Here is a 22293-nt window from a genome sequence, read left to right as displayed (position 1 = left end):
CTATACTCCAGTTGTGCCCCCATTGCGTTCCCGCAGCTGAGAGCATTTTGCATCTGCGCTAACTACAGGCGGTTTTTTTGACCAGGCAGTAACCACACAGCATGCCAACTGCTGACACACTTGTGGTTACTAAAGCTCCCATTAGGTTGCCTTATTTTGCAACCAGAATTTGCTTGTCGGTGGCTAAATGGTGCTTTTAATGCACCGTTGGCTATCTGTCTGAAAGACCAAAAGGTGAATAAACAATCAGAAATTCAGCTGCTTTAGGGCTGGAGGTGCATCAGGAACAATTGGTTAAATGATCGTTCTTTGGCATATACATTCTAATAACTATTGCTTTGTTTTGTTTGTTTTTTTTCTTTGTCACTACAAACTGCATTTTGATTGATGTATCAATCATTCTTTGTTTAAAATAAAAAGTTTAAACTGCAGTTAAAAGCCGATAAAGCTGCTTTCAATCAATTTCACATTTCTACATGCGTGGCCGCATTTGGGGTTCAAGCAGCTAGTCTAAACATCTAGTTTTTAACTTTTGCGGATGAGAAAACTTGTTTTGCCTTTTGTGTCTGCTGGTTCCAAGTGTCTCCTGAATTCCAGCAGCATTTTTGCCAGTGTTTTCTCTCTTGTTCACTTGAAGGAGAATCGCCACAAAATCGATACGATTTTTCTGAATTGCAGCTGAATCATTTGCGGCAATTTTGTGCGATTCCCATTCAAGCAAGTAAGGGAGCATTTTTCAAAAAGCAAACGTTGGCAAAAATGCTGCCAGAGGGTCCCAGGCTTTACAGGGGGACAAATCATTATGCATCATTTTTCTGGCAGGTTTTATGACTTTGGTCAGTTATCAGTCAAAAGCAAGATGCCAGTAAATGTTGCTTCCATGCTAGGGAATGGACAGATGCATAGCGCTGCTGTAAAGGGGAAGCTAGCAGTTTAGTATTACATACTACAGCAGAACCTCGTTATAGTAAACTCTGATATATAGTCAACCTCTGGCTATAGTAAACTCAATCCTCAGTTCCCAGCAAATGCATCTGTATAAATATACAATGTATGACCAATTCTAATGTAGTAAACTTCTGATATAGTAAACCACTTTTCCTGGTCCCTTGTAGTTTACTATAAAGGGATTCTACTGTATTTACATGGCGTCAACCTCTTCCATAGTGCTGTACATAGTGCAAACAAGTCATGGAGGAGCATAGATATATGAAAAGTTTACAACTCTACAATCAGGGCATCCAGCAATACAAGTACAATACATATGTAGTTGGTGTGTGTGATTTCAGACATCGCCAATACTGGTACATGTTCATATGATAATTTACAGCAGAACGAGACACACTAGGAGGAGGTTTGAGTTTCTTGATCAGAGAAAAGGGAACTTGAAGCAAGAAGTTCTGCATATGGAGGCTGTCATATTTATTTCCTTTTAAACAATACTAGTTGCCTGGCAGTCCTGCTGATGTCTTTGGCTGCAGTAGTGTCTCAATCACACACCTGAAACAAGCATGCAGCGTATTACTAAAGTTGGACTTCAGCCAGAAACATTTGATCTGCATGCTTGTTCAGTGTCTATGGCTAAAAGTATTAGAGGCAGAGGATCAGCAGGACAGCCAGGCAACTGGTATTGTTTAAAAATAAACAAATTCGGCAGCCTCCATCTCACCTCAGCTTTCCTTTCCTGATGCATGTGGGTAAATAGGTTGCTACTTCCTGAATCCACTTCTGGACAAAGTAATCCACATGACAAATGCTGTGATGATTAGCCATGTGTGGCTATCTTTACCTGTCAACCCCAACTGGGTCCCAGACTAGGGGGAGGGCTAAAATTATCAAAAGTAAGGCATGGAAATTTTGAGTATACGTGGTACAGATGCCTAGAGTAGCCTATCGGATTCCTTCATCTGAGCCTCACTTTTGCAGCAGTTTTAGTTTTCCTTGCACTGGTTTTTGATAAATCTGTCTCTAGCTTCTGGGTTCTCTCAGAATTTAGCTGGCTCACTTGAAAACTCCAGGGGGTGTCAACAGAATACTCCATGTAGGAGTATGACTTCCAGATCTGTTAAATAGAAACCTATTATTAACCTGATTGGCCCAGTTCCTCCACCCATCCTGTCATGTTGTTGTGATTGTTTGGCTTACGTTTATCTACACCCCTTACTAATTTGTTGTATAGCGCTGTGTAATATGATAGCAGTCTATAAATATACAAGCTTTATAAAACTAGGAAAAGGAAAAAAAACAACCTCCCTCGGTCAGTCCCATTGAATAGATATGACTTAATGTTCCCTATTTGACTTAATGTTCCATATTACATTTTCCAGGCTACATTTACTCCTTAATACATATGCACAGATCAGACACAACATTTAAACCACCTGCCTAATATTGTGCAGGTTCCCCTTGTGCCACCTATACAGCTCTGGACATAGACATGCAGCTGCCCATCTTTGAGAGCCATCCGGAAAACCATTTTCAATTAAAGCGGACCTGAACTCAGAACGTCCTCTCTGCTCTAAGATGAGCAACAGCATAATGACTTTTACAGAAAAACATTTCTTTGTTACAGCTGATACAAATCCTACAATAAATTTGCAGGGTCTCTACTTCCTGATTCATGGAAGCAGACATATTGTTCACCTCCTGTGCTTTCAAATGGCCTTATCTGCCATAGGCAGTCATGTGACACAGGGGAGAGATCAGATTACAACTTGTGATTAGACACAAATGAGGGGGAATTAAACAGGCTAAACTCTCTAAATACATACAGGGTGCATTTCTCTCTGTATTTCTTCAGTCCTGTGCAAGAGTTCAGGTCCATTTTAAGGAAACCTTTTATTTTAGACACTGTATTTTTCTGTATTATCTCTCCACATAATTAACTCCTTTAAGCATTTATCATATCTTTTTACAAGGTTTGATAGAGAGGGCTTCATGTTAATGCTGCTGAACAAAGTTACCGGTGTTCTGCAGTCACATGACAAGTAGTGCAGAGAAGCGGTTAGCCTGACAGATGCAAGTTAAATTACACAGAAATACCTTGTGTGGCAGATAAAAGCAAAGAGCTGTTACTTGCTAGATGACCCTCTTATAAGATCTGATAGAAGACCAGGCTGCCATCTTCCTTTGACGCGCGGTCCAGTTTTAATAATGGTTTGTCTATCGTAAACCGTTTCAGTGGTGGACAATATGACTGGTCTGTAGCTATGTAGCCCCAAGGCATTTTGGGTTCTGATACCTCTTGCTTATGGCCAGCATTCAAAAAAAGAGCTGCTCCAACACTATGGAACTCCCTACCTCCCCCCATTAGGGTTGCCCCCTCCTTCAACATCTTCAAGAAGTCCCTCAAAACCCACCTTTTCACTCTGGCCTACCACCCCTCACAAGTGCTTTAAATCCATAGCTGAACTCTGGTCCCCTACCTCTCGTGTCCCTACCACTCCCTCTAGATTGTCCCCACCTCTCTCTCTAGATCATAAGCCTTCATCAGGGTCCTCCTCGTACACCCATCCTATGGATCTGAATGTGAACTTGATTTGCCTAATCTCCATGCTCCCATCCAGTGACTGACAAAACATTACCTTGTACTCCTACTGTGCAGCATGATCTGGTTTGCATGTATTCCTGTATTGTCTTATTGCTGTTTGTCACCCCTAAATATTGTCTGTAACCTAAACTAATGTCCAGCGCTGCGTAACATATTAGCGCTTTATAAATACAATAAATAAAACTCTTCTGTGTGATTGGACGGGGTAGGCTTTGCTTTCCACGCACATCACTGACCAGGTTAAATAAGTTAGCTTATGTGACTGCGCTGGGTACAATGTCATTATAAACAAAATAAAAATAAATCTATATTACCGAATCTCTGTAGTTAATAATATTGCAACTGTCACAGAACGAGGTATTGACTTGTTTATCAGAACTCGATCACATGGAGGAACTTGCTTCCAGATGTGTACAAGTGGATTTATTGGTATGATTCGCCTCTGTTTAAATGAGCTGTATTATTATTGTGTTTACACAGTAAACAGTCACATGTGGCATTTTTATCCCTGTTTATATGTTGCATTTAGCGTATCATTAATTACATTTAATTCTTAAAATACATTGTCCTGGTCACAACTAATTATTGTCATACTAGCTGAACCTTTTTAAATACTCCCCCACAAGTCACAGCTGAACATTGATTACTTGGCAGACCATTTGTAACATCATTTTTCAGCCTATGTAGTCCTCAGCATGTAAACAGCTTGAGAATGTGTGCATTTGGTTACAAGGCTTTTTAAGCATAGAATTGCTATCGTTATAGTTTACACTATGCGCATTGCGGTACAAGTTACAATCGCACAGCAACGTGCTGCAATGGGCCCATTCATATATAGATATAGATAGATAGATAGATAGATAGATAGATAGATAGATAGATAGATAGATAGATAGATAGATAGATATAGAGCACTGTATAGTAGTACAAACTTCATCATTCAACCTAATACATAAGTGTTATGCAGGAAGAAAAACAACAATTGATTAATAAATTGAGAGTACAAACAAACAGTGCATCAACAATGCCATAGTGTGCGACCTTCGGCATATAAATAAAGCAAGCATAGGGCATTCTGGTCATAATTCCGCTAGTGTGGTACAGATGTCTATGCAGCTACTTTTTCCTGTAAAACTCTTGACATAGACTAATGCATACTATCGGAGTAATGGTTCTCAGTTGATGCGTCCTTTCTGTATTGTATTTAGCAGTACCATTATCATATCACCTTGCTTGCAATTGCAGTACTAGGGTGAAATTCTTATCAACAGGTAAAAAATTATCTTTCACTCCATCTATCCCATATTTTGTGGTGCATTTCTATGTGCATACACTAGTTTAGTTTTTTTTTGTAGGGAAGACTTTTATCTACCCGTCTGATCTACTGCCCTCGTTGGCACTTCACCCATTTTAATGTAATTTCCAGCCTTGCAGGAAAGGTTTCAGTGAGAATTTTTAGTGTCTACCTGAATGCTCTCTTTGGTAAACACACCCAATATGCATTGTAAGTCAGCAGACACTGGGCAACCCATCTTATCATGGAGAAATGCAACTGTCTGTCGCCAAAATTCTTTGATGGGTGGGGCCCATTCATATTTCACATGTTGGCTTTGTGGTGCAGTGTTCCATTGTAATAATTCACCGTTGTGAAATGTGTGTTGCCAGAAAATGCCAATTTTGGATAGTGTAAACTTAGAGCATTACATGGTTGCAAGGACCACTTAAAGTGGTTCTGTAGCGGTATTTAAAAACAACAAAAATTGTAACTTACCTGGGGCTTCTAATAGCCCCCTGCAGATATCCTGTCCCGCGCCATCACTCAAGAATCCTCCGTTCCCTGTTCTAAATCCATTTGTGGTCAGTTCAGACTTGTGTATAACAGGTTTAACATTGTTTAAATTGTGCAGCTGCCAATTTCCAAGCATAGAACTTATAGCACGTTTCCTTAATTTCTTGCACACTTTATGCAGTCTAATTATCAACCTTCTTTTCATGTATTTTGCAGGCAAAGAATCACTCTGCCCCAAACAGCCCTTTCAGCCCTGGTGAGTTTGAGGGGAGGTGCCGTCCTACTGACATTATAGTAGATATCTGGGGGTCTCTGATTCTCTACTCTTGTTTTCTAGGTAAAGAAGAGGTTTTGATGAAACCGAATCTTGTTCTCACTGCTGATCCTCAGGTACTTCATAGAGTAGAGAAGACCTTTACACAGGGGTTTTGTAGTTCTTTAGGATAATCTCCTGTAGCAGTGCTGCAGAGCATGCAATAGACAGTTTTGTGCCTCAGTTCACACACAGTTCATGGATAGTACAATACATGCATTCTGCAGTACAAGTACTGGTCTTAAAGTGGACCTGAACTCTTGCACAAGACAGAAATACACCCTGTATGTATTTAGATAATTTAGCCGGTCTAATTACTCCTCATTTTGTGATTAATCACCACTGGGATTTGATCTCTCAGCTGAGTCAGCTGGCTGCCTCAGCTGAGCAGTTAATTTTTAAACACAGGATGTTAACCCTATGTCTGCTTCCATGAAAGCAGGAACTAGACACATTGAAGATTTATTGCAGGATTTGTATCAGTTGTAACAAAGAAATGTTTTCTTGAAAGGTTATTATGCTCTTGCTTATCTTTTAGAGCAGAGAGGAAGCTGTGAGTTCTGGCCCACTGTAAAACTCCAGCTCGGTCTCATAGGTTTCTCTAGATCTGTCTAGACACAGTGGTAGAGCTTTTTCCGTCTGTATAGGAATCCCCTAATTGGCTAATGCTAAATAAATCCCTTGTAAAACACCTGGTAAAGGGCCCACACCCCACTTTCTGCACCACTGGCCTGGTGCACACCAGAGGAGTTTTTCTGAGCGTTTTTTAAATCTGATGCTAATGTTATCCTATGTGTCTGTGCACACTGGAGCAATGAGGTTTTGTAAAAAAAAAAACCATAGCATTACATTGGGAAGAGCTTTTAGAGGTTTCAAAAGCTCTTCCCAATGTAATGCTATGGGGTTTTTTACAAAACCTCATTGCTCCAGTGTGCACAGACACATAAGATAACATTAGCAGCAGATTTAAAAACTCAAAACGCTCAGAAAAACTCCTCTGGTGTGCACCAGGCCTGAATCTGTATGAGGAGATTACTCCCTACATCATGGGTAGACTGTGCTGTTCCCCTTCCAGTGTGAACAGTAAAAAATAATGTAAAACAGAAATCCGATGAAGCCACACCCACACAGCCTAAAATCTGCTCCTTTTTTAGCAGATTCTTGTCATGTGATCAAAATTTCCACACGCAGTGTTTAGTTGCAGAATGTGCTTTTCATTCAAAAAGGTAATATTTGAGAACTATTAGATGGTTTATTTAGATCTGGGTCAGGTCTCTTGAGTCTATAGTGCCAGTCTTGCCTTATGTTCCCTGTGCTGTGACATAGAAATTGAATCCAGCGAGTTCCCATATTGCTTCAGCTTCATACAGTGAGCTGAATAGTCCTTTCTATAGCTTTGTAGATTAATCAAGTGGTGTTTGGTCAAAAATTAATGTCAATAGCTGCTGTATGATGATAATGATGTTCATTTGACTCTCTGATTTCATTTTTGTCCAGCATGCAGCTCACCTGCAGGCCAGGTCTCAGCTGCGTCCTTTGGAACTTCCCGGGGAAAATTCCGATCAACGGCAAGAGTTGGAAACTGTTCGCAGATACTATGAGATTGCAAGGGACGAGGCTGTGAGGCTGCAGCAGGAGCTGTCAAGGAGATCATCTGAGTGTGTAGCTTTAGCCACAGAGAGAGATCGAATCAAAGCAGAATCAGATCAACAGATTCGGCAGTTGGAAGAAGCCTTGCGGGATGTTCAGAAGCGCATGCTGGATTCTGAGAGTAAAGTGAAGCAGATGCAGACCCATTTCCTGGCACTGAAAGATCACTTGACGCAGGAAGCTCTGAGTGGCAGCTCACGTGCTGAGGAGCTACAGGAGCAGCTGAGAGAAATAAAAGGTAAATATGAAGGGGCATCTGCAGAAGTTGGAAAGCTACGCAACCAGCAGCGTCACAATGAGCTCCTGGCGCAGGAACTGCGCAGAGAGGATGTGCGCTTGCGTAAGGAGAACAGACGTTTACAAGATGAACTAGCGGTATGCGAGGAGGAAAAGGAGCGAGCTGAAAGGAGGATTCAAGAGACTGGCGAGCAGCTGTCCCTTGCTGTCACCACAGACAAGTTTGAAAACATGAGATGTCTTTTGACTAATGAGGTTAATGAGAAGTCCCGAAGATTGGAAGAAGCTGAACAGGAGCTCACTAGGGTCAGAGATGAATGTGAAACTGCAAACAGAGAGAAGAAAAAGTTAGAAGCCAAGTCAGATGTGATGAAAAAGGAGTTGGATGATTTGAAAGTAAAGAATAACAGCATTACAAGAGAAACTGAGAAGCTGCAGTCAGAGAAGGTCCTCCTTCAGAGGCAAATTGAGGAGCTTAAGGGGCAGATGAGAAGTCAGCACGTACCAGCACAGTTGCATGCAGAGACCAAGAAAGCTTGTGAGGAGACTATAGCTCTGCTAAGCCAAAAACTAGCTGAATCTGAGCAGATCCAGAGGAAGACTGAGCTTGAGCAGGGGAAGCTGCTGGAGGAGAGAAAAACCTTAAAGGAAGGTATGACTCTTCTCCAATCATCTACCACTCCCCGTAAGGAGCACGAGAAAGAGGTAAAGGAGATGCAGTCAAGAATCCAAGAACTGGACAAGCAGCTGGCTGAAGTGACTAAGAAATGTGAGGAGGAAACTAAGAAGGTCAGTTCTCTCCTCTCAGAAAACGCCAGTCTAAAGGAAAACCACATCCCTCTGGCCACACACTTGCAGACATCTGCCTCACTCACCTCTGAGCTGGAGAAAGCTAAAGCTGAGGTTCTTGCAGCCAAGAAGCAACTGGAAAATGAGACAAAAGGAATGAAGAACCTAAGAGAGGAGCTGGAAAAGGAGATTATGAAGCAGAAAGCTTTGCAAGCTCAACTGGACAGCGAGTCTACTCTGAAGTCAGAGCTGCAAGCTCATCTGAAGAGTCACAATGCAAAAGAGGCAGATTTACAAGAGACGCTGAAAGCCGAGATTGCCAAAAATGTGGAACTTAATTCAAGAGTTTCTGATGAAGGTGCTAGGAGGGCAGGGTTGCAGTCACAGTTGGACAAGTTGAAGGAACAGATCTGTTCTGACTATGTGGCTAAGAAGGAACATGAAAGTAAAGTAGCAGAACTGCAGAAATGTGAAGAGAGGATGAAGCAGGAGTATTCACAGACTTGTGCCAATTATCAACATGAGAAAGAGGAGGTCAAGAGGCTGCAGGCAGCTATTGAAGAACAGAGAGCAGAGCTGGACACTTTACAGCGCTGCATCACTGAAAAATATGCTCCTCTTACCAGCATGGAGGAAAAAGAGATGAACTTCCAGGCAATAAGGAAGGAAATGGAGTTAGAGTTACAAAAGCAGTGTCAGATAGCCCAGGAGACTAAAGACTGCCTAACAAAGCAGCAACAAGAGACTTCAGACCTCAAGAAAGAACTGGGAATTTCAGAGCAGAAGCTTATTCAGGAGCGGGGTTTACGTAAAAAGGAGGAAGCTGCAATGCTGCAAGAATTGAATGAGCTCCGAGCTTGTCTAAAGGACCTGCAGAAGACGCAGACTGAGGCCAAGGAAAAGCAGCACACACTGCAGGAAGAACATCTTCAGGCCACCAAGAAGCTGAAGGAGCTGCAGGAATGTCTCCACAGTCAATACATTCCCATAGAAAAGCATAATGAGCTGAAGACCACACTGAGCAACACCAAAGCTACTCTTGAAGATGAGCTAAAAGCACAGATTAGTCAGTGTAAGAAGGTGCAGGAAAGAGTGCAAGACTTGGAAAAGGAACTAGAGAAACAGAGAAGCAGTTCTGTCTCGAGTACACAGTATGCTGAGGAAAGGGAGGCTTGGCATAAAAAAGAGGCTGCCAACCAACAGAAAATTAAGGAAAAAGGGGAGGCATTACATGTGGCTGAGCAGGAAGTGAAGAGATTGCAAGAAGAGTTGAGCAAAGCTCAGCAAAAGCTGGAGGAAGTGCAGAGCCTCAGGCAGAGGGAAAAAGCTGACTTCAATGCAGTGAGGACATCTCTGGAGCAGAGAGTAGCCTTGTTGGAGGACACCAGTAACAAGTACAGAGAGGACAGCAAACAGATGGCCCAGAAGCTGCAGGATGCTCTGACACAGAGTGACAAAGCAAAGCAGAAAATGTATGCTCAAGAACAAGAGATTTCTCAGCTAAAGAAGAAAAAAGAGCAGTCTCTGTCCACCATGGATGAGATGCAGGAGACCATCCAGCGATCCTCCAAAGACCTGGAGAGCAAAGAAAAGCAGGTGAGACTGCAAGAAAATATTACATGTTGTATATGTCCTCCTATTTGTAATTGCAGCCGGAATATAATACTTTCTGCAGGCTTCTCTCTTCCAGAAATCCTAATTGGTTCATTGTACCTAGTAGATGATTGATTGCTGCTACTAGAAATACCATTGGTCTATGCTGCTAGAGAATTCTGTATTTAGGATTAAAGCTGCATTCACTAGGGATGGTCCGCAAGATGCTAACAATTCCAAGTTCATTCATTCAAGTTTTATTCAGCTTGCAAATGGATCAGCGAAAGGCAGCAGTTCCATTTCCAAGCATCAGCTTGGCATTACTCAGGGCTGTGGAGTTGGAGTTGGAGTCGGAGTCGAGGAGTCTGAGTCGGGACAATTTTGGGTACCTGAAGTCGGAGTTGTGGTTTCAGAAACTGAGGAGTCGGGAGTCGGAGTCGCATGATTTTTGTACAAAATCCACATCCCTGTTAAGTATTAGACTAAGGAGTCGGTATCTGAGCAATTTTGGGTACCCGGAGTTGGAGTGGGAGTCGTGATTTCAGAAGCTGAGGAGTTGGAGTCAGAAGATTTTTGTACCGACTCCACAGCCCTGGTATTACTGTATGCGCATGTCGCTAGTGGTCACCTAGGACAGTGCTGGCCCCTGTGCATTTCAGTTGGTCTTTCAGCTGCCAGCCATAGTTGTATACAGAGCATACCTTCATGATGTGGATATAAAACAGTCAAAAGTGCATTTTTTTTATGTAGCCTTCCACAAGGCTTTACTATCATCTGTTGGTCCTTTTCTGTGACTCTGATGTTTGTTGTTGTTTTTTTCTATTGGCAAGGTGTCTAACCTGCTTAATGATGTAGAGAGGCTGAAGCAGTCACTGGCTCAGCTCCCAGCAAAGAGCCAATCAGCAGACATCCTGCAGAATCAGATTAAAGGCCTGCAGAACCAACTGGATGTAAGTATAGCACAGAAATACTTTCAAGTGGTGTGCTTTGAAGTTCTCTGTAAATAGCCTGCACACAGTCAGATACCCATAAACATTAAGATTGTGCGTGTGTATATATCTGTGCGTATATATACAAAAAAAAAATCGTCATGATTTTCCTGTATAAATCGTTGGTTGTTATGATAAAAAATGTCAGTTAAATATATCATATAGGAGACACACAGTGATATTTGAGAAGTGAAATGAGGTTTATTGGATTTACAGAAAGTCTGCAATAATTGTTCAAACAAAATTAGGCAGGTGCATAAAAATAAATGATATCCATATTTAGTAGATCCTCCTTTTGCTGAAATTACAGCCTCTAAACGCTTTCTGTAGGTTTCAATGAGAGTCTGGATTCTGGTTGAAGGTATTTTGGACCATTCCTCTTTACAAAACATCTCTAGTTCATTCAGGTTTGATGGCTTCCAGCATGGACAGCTCTCTTTAACTCACACCACAGATTTTCAATAATTTTCAGGTCTGGGGACTGAGATGGCCGTTCCAGAATGTTGTACTTGTTCCTCTGCATGACTGCCTTAGTGGATTGTGAGCAGTGTTTAGGATCATTGTCTTCTTGAAAGATCCAGCCCTGATGCAGCTTCAGCTTTGTCACTGATTCCTGGACATTGGTCTCCAGAATCTGCTGATACTGAGTGGAATCCATGCGTCCCTCAACTTTGACAAGATTCCCAGTTCCTGCACTGGCCACACAGCATGATGGAACCACCACTATATTTTACTGTAGGTAGCAGGTGTTTTTCATGGAGTGCTGTGTACTTTTTCCTCCATGCATAACACCCCTTGTTATGCCCAAATAACTCAATTTTAGTTTCATCACTCCACAGCACATTATTCCAAAATAAAGCTGGCTTGTCCAAATGTGCTTTAACATACCTGAAGCTGCTCAGTTTGTGCTGTGGGTGGAGAAAGTTTCCTCTGCATCACTCTTGCATACAGCATCTCCTTGTGTAAAGTGCGCCGAATGGTTGAACAATGACTCCATCTGCAGCAAGATGATGTAGGTCTTTGGTGCTGGTCTGTGGGTTGACTCTGACTGATTTCACCATTTGTTGCTTCTGTCTGAGATTTTTCTTGGTCTGCCACTTTGAGCCTTTAAAGACTTACAAGGCCAAAACTCCCCAAAAAGTTAAGTACCTGCATCATGTTTGAATGCACGGAGGACGCCATCCGCGCCCTACGTGCAGTTCCGCCGGGTCCCCGCAGTTCAATCGCTCCAAACTGGCACTTGTAATATGGCCGCCGGAGCTTGCTGCGCAGCTCTAGGGCCTCCTCCAACCCCCCCCCCCCCCCCCCAGGCTGTCTCCTGTGCGTGGAACGGGGGGGGAGGCCCTAGAGCTGTGCAGCCGCACTCGAGTCTGCGGACTGCGCAGCCACGGCCAGCTCCGGCGACCATTTTACAAGATGCAGGAGCTGCGGGGACCCAGCGGAACTCCGTGCATTCAAACATGATGCAGGTACTTAACTTTTTGGGGGGTTTTGGCCTCGTAAGTCCTTTAACTTGAACTGAGCCTGTGGTCTTCCATTTCCTCAATATGTTCCATAACTGTGGAAAAAGACAGCTGAAATCTCTGAAAAAGCTTTCTGTATCCTTCCCCTAAACCAGGGGTCTCAAACTCAATTTACCTGGGGGCCGCAGGAGGCAAAGTCAGGATGAGGCTGGGCCGCATAAGGGATTTCACAAAAAAAGTCAATCAGCAGCTCATCCCCCCATACACCCCCCCCCCCCCCCACACACACACACACACACACACACCCGGTCCCTTGCATTGATTTCTATTTCAAAATCAAATTCACACTGAAGCGAACTATTTTGCCTATTTTACCTTATAGTTCGCTTCAGTGCTTCCATTACAAGTAATCCGCCGTGTCCCCGCCGCAAAATGAGGGCTGCAGAGCCCCCAAATCGCCCAGGGGGCAATCTGCCTCTACCTGCCCCTCTCTGTGAAGGAAGAGTGAGAGAGGCGGCGGTGCCGCCGATTGACGTTAGGAGAGGCAGAGCTGAAGCTGAAAACTCTGCCCCTTCCATCAAATGCTGGCGGACTGCGCCCCGGGCGATTTGAGGGCTCTGCAGCCCTCGTTTAGCGGCGGGGATGCGGCGGATTACTTGGGAGCACTGAAGCGAACTATAAGGAAGCTTTTGCTGGCGCGGGCCACAAAATATTGTATCAAGGGGCGCAAATGGCAAATGAGACCCCTGCCCTAAACCATGATGGTGAACAATCTTAGTCTTCAGGTCATTTGAGAGTTGTTTTGAGACCCCCATGTTGCTACTTTTCAGAGAAAATTAAGAGGATGGAAACTTACAAATGAACCCTTTAAATACTCTTTCTCATAATTGGATTCACCTGTGTATGTAGGTCAGGGGTCACTGAGCTTACCAAGCCAATTTGAGTTCCAATAATTAGTTCTAAAGGTTTTGGAATCAATCAATTTTATTCAAACATTTATTGCGCACTTTCTGTAAATCAAATAAACTTCATTTCACTTTTTAGATATCACTGTGTGTGTCTCCTACATGATATATTTAACTGACATTTTTTTATCGTAACAACCAGCGATTTATACAGGAAAATCATGACGATTAACAAGGTTGCTTAAACTTTCGCACCCCACTGTATATACATGCGTACACGAGCACACACAAACACATATACTGCCGTTCATAATCTAAATCTAATCGCACTGTTGCGATAACAACACAGGCATTTACACCACTTTCTTGCCATTTTGTATACCATTGTTAAACAACATAGTATTCCTGGGTAACATTATTTAATCTTGTAATGTATCCTCTATCTATTGTACAGCGCTGTGTAATATGTTAGCGCTTTATAAATGAAATTGAATAAAAATATTTTTATATTTTAGCTGCTCTGAGCCCAGCCCATGTAGAAACAAGGTTTATTCTTTCTTTGTTTAATGTGTCTTATACAAGCTTCTTTATTTTTCCTAGGAGACGCAGCGCAGGCACCAGGAGATCATCTCCATTTATCGGGCTCATCTGTTAAATGCTGTACAGGTAGCGGTCTCTGGTTTCTGATTAAAATATTTTTTTTTACATCTCTTGCACCGTACATCCCCTCACTAAGCCATTACTTCATAAGCTTTCTCTTTGCGCTTTCCATGAATTAAGATTTGTAATTAGGGATGCTCTTCCCAGTAGCTACCTTCTCGAAAAGTTAATTAATGGGATGGCATGGCGAGTGAGGAAGGGTTAATTTACTCATGCTGGCGTCTGTTCCAAAGCGCTCCAATCGCGTCACAAGTCGCTTTCCAGTCGCTACCACGCTTCTTTTTTCATCCCGGAATGAAACACAAACACACACACACACTCACTCGTATAGTCAATTTTGACACAATCCCAACAAAAACGATACAGTAAAACAAGTACATTGGATTAAAGGTGAAAGGTTTTTGGAGTATTACTGCACCAGAACAATTACAAAAGCACACAGCCAAAACAACAAACAAGTGGGTAAAAAAAATACTGGAGTCAGCGTTCCAAGAAATGCATCTATTAGAACCTAGGTTCTCAACGTGCGGTACGCGTACCCCAGGGGGTACGTCTGATGGTTCCAGGGGGTACTCAGACTTGCTATACTTAACCAAGAACAACAAATTTAGAGTTTTAGAAAATGATAAATTCCATTTAAACACCAAATTAGTATTTTAGCTAAATAAAAGCAATAGGAAATGCTTGGAAATTGTTTAGAACCAATTATCATGTAATATGATACATACATACATTTGTCAAGGGGTACTTGCGATAATGTTTACTAGGCTAGGGAGTACTTGACGAGTGCAGGGTTTTAAAAGGGGTACATACTAATAAAATGTTGAGAAACACTGTATTAGAACATATTTTAATTATAATAGAGGAACATTTTATAATGAACTTATTAATCCAGGCTTTCTCAACCAGGGTTGCTTGAGTACTCTGCAGGGGTTCCTTGGAATTTTCCCCCATCGTGGGGGGAAGTATATAGAGCACATTATAATAGGTGGTACTGTAACATGAAGCACTAAATTGGGGGGTCAGGAGACAGTATAGTGAGTGGCAGTGTAATAAGGGGTAGTGAAATAAACAGCCACACATACTTTTAAAGACCATGCTTCCTCCAAAATAAATGCAGGGGTTCCTCGAGATCAAAACCTTATTTGCAGGGTTCCTCCAGGGTAGAAAGGTTGAGAAAGGCTGTATTAATCATCAGTATTCATCACTTTTAGTTATTGCCTAAACCTTAGAGAATCTGTATTGTTAAAATCGCACAAAAGTAAACATACCAGTGCGTTAGGGGACATCTCCTATTCCCCTCTGTCACAATTTGGCCGCTCCCCGCTGCATTAAAAGTGGTTAAATACAGTTTTAAAAAGTTTGTTTATAAACAAACGAAATGGCCACCAAAACAGGAAGTAGGTTGATGTACAGTATGTCCACACATAGTACATCCATACACAATCAGGCTGTATACAGCTTTCCTTTTGAATCTCAAGAGATCATTTGTGTGTTTCTTTCCCCCTTCAGCTCTCAGCCACTGAAGTGTCAGGCTGTTTCTTACTGCAGAGTGCAGACAGCTCTGCCCGTATGTAATTCATCAGTATGTGAAAGCCCAGCCAGCTCAAAGGACGATTTATCCAGCTTGTAAAAGATAATAGAGCAGAGAGAAGCTTCCCTAATCTAAATAACACACAGGCAGTGTGCAGAGAGGGGCCTGGAGGGGGGAGATGCATCACAGAACCACAACACTGAAGAACTTGGCAGCCTTCCAGACACAGGGCGACAAGTCCGACAGGGGAGAGATAAGCTGATTTATTAAAGAGATGGTAATAGTAGAAAGTGCTGCAGTAAGCCAGAGCACATTAGAATAGGTATAGGAACTTGTAGGATGGTAGAAAACAGGATTACATTTTTGTTACGGAGTCTCTTTAATAAAGGCTCTTTCTATGACCTGTTCCTGACAAATTAAAAACAATACAGCCTAATACTATGTTCAACAATCAACTCCAAATTTACTGATCTCAATCACATTACATTTCTTCCATTCATCAAATCCTTCCTTTCTAATATTTTTTTTTTCTTTTACCACAAATAACATTTATTTCTTCTTGAATGTACTGTAGCTATACAATTTCTTTGGTTGTAAGAATGTCCTACAATCTAACACACGCACACATACACCTTTCACTCTTTAAAGAAATTGATCTTCTTTTTTTTTCCACCTTTCCTGATAGACCACTATGGAGAAAAACGTAAATTCCGATTTAGTCAAATTGGCATAGAATCAAATGTTTTAATTGTTGCGCGTGTGTTCACCTTTTCTCTTTTGTCCGACCCTTGTTGGATCATAGCGCAATCCTCACTGATGAGGAATTACAGCCATACACGTTTTTCCTGCAGAGAATATCATCAGAGTACAATGGATAAACGATAAAGGTTAATAGTTCATGTATTTTAGCTTTGGGACACTTTATAGACTGCCATTGAGCAGAGACAATAAAACAATTTAATCTACTTTAAACCAATGGGATATCTAAAGTCATTTTTAGGAGTACAGTTACAATGGGTACAATTGTAGTAGGAAGAGAGATGGTTTGCCTCATCAGTTTATTTTCATCTCTGGTTCACTTTAATGGTTTCTTCTATTATCTGTTTGTAATGTGGTTACTCTTTAGTCTGACATTTCTTCCTTCTCTGCACAGGGTCACATGGATGCTGATGTCCAGGACGCCTTATTACAGATTATCAACATGCGGCAAGAACTCGTCTGCTGATTTCTCTATTATCCTGATCTAGAAATCTGTGGGGTGGTGGGCAATACCCTGTCAGACACACAAACCTTTACTTTTATAGGACTTTACCCATAAGTGCTATAGTCATAATTAGCATCTTACTACCTACACCCAGGCAGTCTAACACAGTGCGGAATGTGACGGACACAAGCTGGAATTTAATAAGTTTAGGGAAAAGATATGTGAACACTAACAAAGTGGGGAATTGTAATGTGAACTGACTTTTATATAAGAAGGTGCGATGAAGGTGCTGAAGAGATGGGAGATGTTATGTGGATGCTGAGGGCGAGAGAGCGATGTGTCAGAAGGAGCCTGGCGGTGATGTGATGCAAGGAAGGAATATGTGAATGTTAATGAAGGAGAAGGAAGACAAGAAAGTGATGCAGGATATGCAACCACAAAGACTGATGACCGGAAGTAGGAAACCTGCTGGAGATGCTGGGAACTGGACTCGAGGAGGAAAATACGAGGGGAGAGGTTAATGTTGTGCGTACATAGTTGGTCATTAAGACAAAACAGGAAAGGGACCTATGAAATATAATAATGGAGGTTCCTAACCCGAGGTCTCAACGATCAAATACTACCTTCTTTTTTTTTTTTTTTAACCTATTTAAGTATCTGAAAACCTTTTATGCCACATCTTGTCATTTAATTAGTGGGCAACAGACTTGGGCATTTCCTCAGTTACCATCTGAATGGTTGAACTAACTGGCTTACGTGATTATGCTTGTAATGATTTCATTAGTTTTGGGCTTTTGAGGGGGGGGGGGTGGTGTTAATTTAGAGGCTTCTATTGCTGTTTCTTATGGCTTCTCTCTCAGTACGCTGTGTAGATGTAAAAGGGAAATTCCACTGTTGAGAAAAAGTCAATGTTTTCAGTCTGGCTCTATATATTGCAAGGGTTAATAGCAAACCTTTTTTAGCGCGACTACTTTGTTTTTGTGTGCATATAAAACCTGAGCATTCCACAGTATCGGTGTCTGGCAGTTCATAGATTAGCCTTTTGTCCTGTGTAGCTGATTACTTCTGTTGCAAGGTGGGAATTTCTGGACAGGCTCATGGCAACTGTGCGCCTTACAGTGTACTGTTGCTCAGGCTGCAAACAAATGACTGTCAGGGTTTGGAAATTCTTAGCTGGCTGTGGGTTACAATGGAAATGCAATTTTTAATAGTAATAGCAAAGATTTGTGCAGCAACAATTGTGTGATTATGGCAATTGTTTTACATATTTTATTTATAAACGTGAGATTTCCCTTGAATCTGGTAAGCTGAGTTACTCTGTGGCTGGTGTTCAGGGGTTTTTGCGAGCTGATAGTGGAGCTAGATAATGGCAGCCCTTAAAGTCCAGACTGAGAAATGTGAATATTGCTTCAGTACCAGACATGTACTTTAAAGAAACTAGAGAGAACCACTCCTTTTTTTTTATTTGTGGGTAAATATCGGTGTGGGGAACCTGTGACAGATGGACCTATAATTATGGCTGCAGCATGCATGCCGAGAGGCTCCATTCGTGGTACATTACTGGACAGTAAAGACATATCAAACTGTCTTTGTTCAGTCCGTGTACATTTGGTGCAGTGACTCTGTGTAGGGTATGAATTGGTTAAAAATCTGCATTTGTTTTTTTTTTGTTTTTCCTCTTTTGCGAGTAGCTTTGAAGTTTGTAGGATGTTTTGGTGATAACAAAATATAATAGCAGCCATGTACGGTTCAACCAACCCAGATGCGGAGGAACTGGCTCATGTGAGATGGGGGTTTTTAATACAGCTGGCAATTTAGTTGAGTTTGTAAATGGTTTTTGTTGCTCTGTGGGAAGGAATTGTCAGGGGGCATTTCATGCTTCTTGTGAGAGGTCTAGTTTAAGTTTCTACATAAATATGTCGTCATCTCACTAGTAGGGATGGTCAACCAGTTGCTAAATTCTGATTCAGATTCTGAGTTTATGCTAACTCTATGCAGCTAACATCCTGTAAATTTGCACACAATTTATATAAAATTTGCATGAACTCAGAAGTATTAGCATATCATTGACCATCCCCACAAATTAGAGTGAGACACTGAGGCTGATTTATCAACACTGCCATAATGCACAGCTGATGAAAAACTGATCCATTTGCCATTTAACCACTTGAGGCAAAATGGAGGTTTCTAAACATCCTATTTGTGCACTAATTAGTGCAAATAGGATGTTTAATAAGGGTCCATTCTGCTGAAAAGCACGTGCATGCGCTTGTTTTAACCGATCTGTGGATGTGTCAAGTGATTAAAATTGTTTCGTACAGTGGCATCAGTTTTTCACCCTTTTCCGTCTGTTCCCTTTTCGCGTTGCTACCCGCTCGGTGCATGTTGCTGTTTCGTTCCGATGCTACAGCCACCCTTCAAGTCCTCTGCACTGGTATACAGATCCCAAAGCCCAATCAGAAGCCCCAGGCTCCCATTAGTTTGCAAAAGACCCATGGGAGTCCTCCATGAGCATAATGGAGGATTTTCATTGGTCCACTAAGTTAACCAATGAGAATCCTCCCTGGGGAGGGAGCATATTCCCATTGTTTTATTGCAGCTCAATGGGAGCTTGATGGGTCTCAAATTGGTACACCAGCATTTGTTCCGTGCACGGGCCCAAATGGAGAGCAGCAGCAGTGGCAGAGAACCCAAATGGACAATGGCAGCAATGGTGAAGGCCCCAAATAGACAGCAGCATCAGTGGCGGAGGACCCAAATAGACGGCAGCAAGTGAGCATTTTGAGCTTCGTTCCTCCTTCATTCCGAATATAATAAACGGATCGGTTCCAAACCGACTGATGTGAACGGATCCTATTTCTTTGCATAGGATCTGTTTGCATCTGTTCCAATACACTTTTGTACTTGCAGTGAGAGGAGCCTTAAGGAGTTGCAAATGGCAACCAGTCAGATTTTAGACCGTAAATTTAGACAACCATTTTCATTGGTTACTGTTTTTACGGCAATTTTGCTCGTTAATTTGTCAGCTTTCCTAAGAAGGGTTGGATTACAATGATGGACCCAGCCGGAGCAGGCAGTATATCCGATGTAGCTTTACCACTCCATTGGTCTATTGGGGCCTCCACAATGACTGCAGAGCTGACGCATACTATATATTGTATATGTGGCAATGCATCTGCTAGCCATAAAAATGGAGACATTTCGGCAATGTTGGTTCCGTGGAAAACATTGGTCTGCAGCTGTCCAATCTGGAAAACTGGCTAAGGACCTCGTGTGAAACTAGCCCTTGGGTTTTTTTTTTCCTTACATGTGAAATGCAGTAAACTTGTGTTGGCTTGAAGCATCCAATCACATGCATAGAACTTGACATTTGTTTTTTTTTTTTTTGTTCTAATTCTGCCTATGACTGGATGTGGACTTCACAGCTGCCTTCACTTTATCACCCCTAATGAGTTATGTTAGTAGGTGTTTGTCAAGGTAAAAGCTGAGTTAAAGGCCTCCTCAGACCTGACTACTAGTCTGTCAGCCTTCAGTTTAAGTGATAGAGAAGTGGCACGAGACCAGGTTTTAACAGAGTGCAGCGCAATGTGTTCTTATCAGACTCTCTTTCTGTCACCCAAGGTGTGGACCTGGCTGGCCAGGTTTCAAGGCTGCGTATTTTTATGAGGCTTTAGGTTATTTTATACCAGTTTACACTTTCCAATACAAGTTTACACTCCCAGTACATAGAGATAGAGGTCTATATTTATATATATTATATATATTTTTTGTATAGGTATTTTGATTCTCATATCAGGAGTAGATCAGCTGGTCTGATGGCTATTTCATGTTCTCTAATGATGTAGCTTCTATTCCTTGCGGTGGCAGAATTGTATATTATGCTTGTAGTACTGTAGACTTGCTGTCTGACTGGCCCTGCAATGCTGCCTTGTGTTATTAATAGCAGTGTCTACGTCAGTACACAGCAATGTAAGCTAACTCTGAGCAGTGCATGTCTTTCATAGGCTCTGTCATATTATAGGCTAAGGGGATGTGCGTTCTTATTCTCAGCTGCATTCATATCAACTAAAAATAAATATACTGTACTGAAATCTGTGTTGGTGTTTGTTTTTTTTAACCACTTAATGACAAGCTGACTTATAAAAACGTTCTGCTAGAGCCTCTTAATTGCTCCAGGACATTTTTATAAGTCAGACAGTGCTGCTGCCGCTGTGCGCGTGCACGCTCCCGCTCATGTGAAAATAGTGGGGGGGAAAAAAACTACCAAAGAAAAAATACACCTTTATTTCCAAATACTATATACTTTGTACTAGGGACATCATTAAAATCTTGTGATAACCAGAACAAATAGGCAGATAAAATGTGTGGGTTTTATGCACAGTAGCAGTGTTTATATTAACCATTTCCCCTCCCCCGGGACGAGTAACTATGCCCCTGCAAAATGCCACAACTCTGTGCAGGAGTGTAGGTACTACGTCCCTCCCACCACGCCCCTTCTGTGTTGTAGGCTCCACCTACTTTCCCGAATATTAAACCAATTCACCCAGTGACCAACTGTCAAGTTTGAGAACCTTGCCATTAACAGTGTAAGAATGGCTGCAGTTTATATTTTTTAATGTAAAAAAAAAATTAGTTGGCTCTGCCCACTTTTTCTAAACTTGACATATAGTCACTCAATGACCAAGTCTATTAGCTTTGGGGTCCTTGGTATCAATAATCTGTATAGTCCCATAAAAATTAAACAAATCTGATTGGCTGTTTGTGGCTCTGCCCCCATTCCAGAATTTGAACCCCAGTCACCGAGTGACCGACTGTACCAGGTTTGAGGCACCTGTTATTAACAATGTAAAAATGGCAGCAATTCGCATATTACCCTTGAAAATCAACTGGTGAATTCTGATTGGCTGTTGAAGGCTCTACCTATTTTTCTGAATATTAACCTCAATCACCCAGTGACCAACTTGTCAAAGTTTGGTAACCCTGCCAATAACAGTGTACGAATGGCTGCAGTTTATATTTTCTCAGTAAAATTAGTTTTTGGCTCCGCCCACATTTTTAACCTGGACACACAGTCACTCAATGACCAAGTTTGTGAGCTTTCCGGTTCCTGGCATAAAAAAATGTGTGAATGGAAGCAATTTACCCAACAAGGAAATCTGATGTCCTGTTTTTGGCTCCGCCCATTTAGTGATTTTTTTTTAAAGAGGAATTCCAGTGAAAATAATGTAATAAAAAAAGTGCTTAATTTTTACAATAATTATGAATAAATGATTTAGTCAGTGTTTGCCCATTGTAAAATCTTTTAAATCCCTGATTTACATTCTGACATTAATTACATGGTGCCATTTTTACTGTTGGCAGGTGATGTAGCTGCTGCATGCTTTCTTGGCAGTTGGAAACAGCTGTAAACAGCTATTTCCCACAATGCAGCAAGGTTCACAGACAGGAAACTGCCAAGAGTACGTATTCAGAATTTCTTTGTGGGAGGGGTTTCACCACAATATCAGCCATACAGCGCCCCCTGATGGTCTGTTTGTGAAAAGGAATATATTTCTCATGTAAAAGGGGGTATCAGCTACTGATTGGGATAAAGTTCAATTCTTGGTCGGTGTTTCTC

At 41.8% G+C, this 22293-nt stretch overlaps 1 protein-coding gene across 2 annotated transcripts in view; it reads left to right on the top strand.

The window, feature by feature from the left end:
- UACA (uveal autoantigen with coiled-coil domains and ankyrin repeats) overlaps positions 1 to 20767 on the top strand; it is a 134729-nt gene extending 113962 nt beyond the window's left edge. For both annotated transcript variants that reach the window (XM_068275071.1, XM_068275072.1), the window contains exons 14-19: positions 5556 to 5595; positions 5677 to 5729; positions 7150 to 9924; positions 10752 to 10871; positions 13879 to 13944; positions 16626 to 20767. In XM_068275071.1, coding sequence (XP_068131172.1) covers positions 5556 to 5595; positions 5677 to 5729; positions 7150 to 9924; positions 10752 to 10871; positions 13879 to 13944; positions 16626 to 16697 — 3126 coding nt within the window. In that variant the 3' untranslated portion in view covers positions 16698 to 20767. The remainder of the gene's footprint in view (positions 1 to 5555; positions 5596 to 5676; positions 5730 to 7149; positions 9925 to 10751; positions 10872 to 13878; positions 13945 to 16625) is intronic.
- Positions 20768 to 22293: the final 1526 nt, after the last annotated feature.

Source organism: Hyperolius riggenbachi, chromosome 3 (assembly GCF_040937935.1).
Source record: "Hyperolius riggenbachi isolate aHypRig1 chromosome 3, aHypRig1.pri, whole genome shotgun sequence".
Taxonomy (NCBI): domain Eukaryota; kingdom Metazoa; phylum Chordata; class Amphibia; order Anura; family Hyperoliidae; genus Hyperolius; species Hyperolius riggenbachi.
This window is presented reverse-complemented; position numbering and strand designations above follow the sequence as displayed.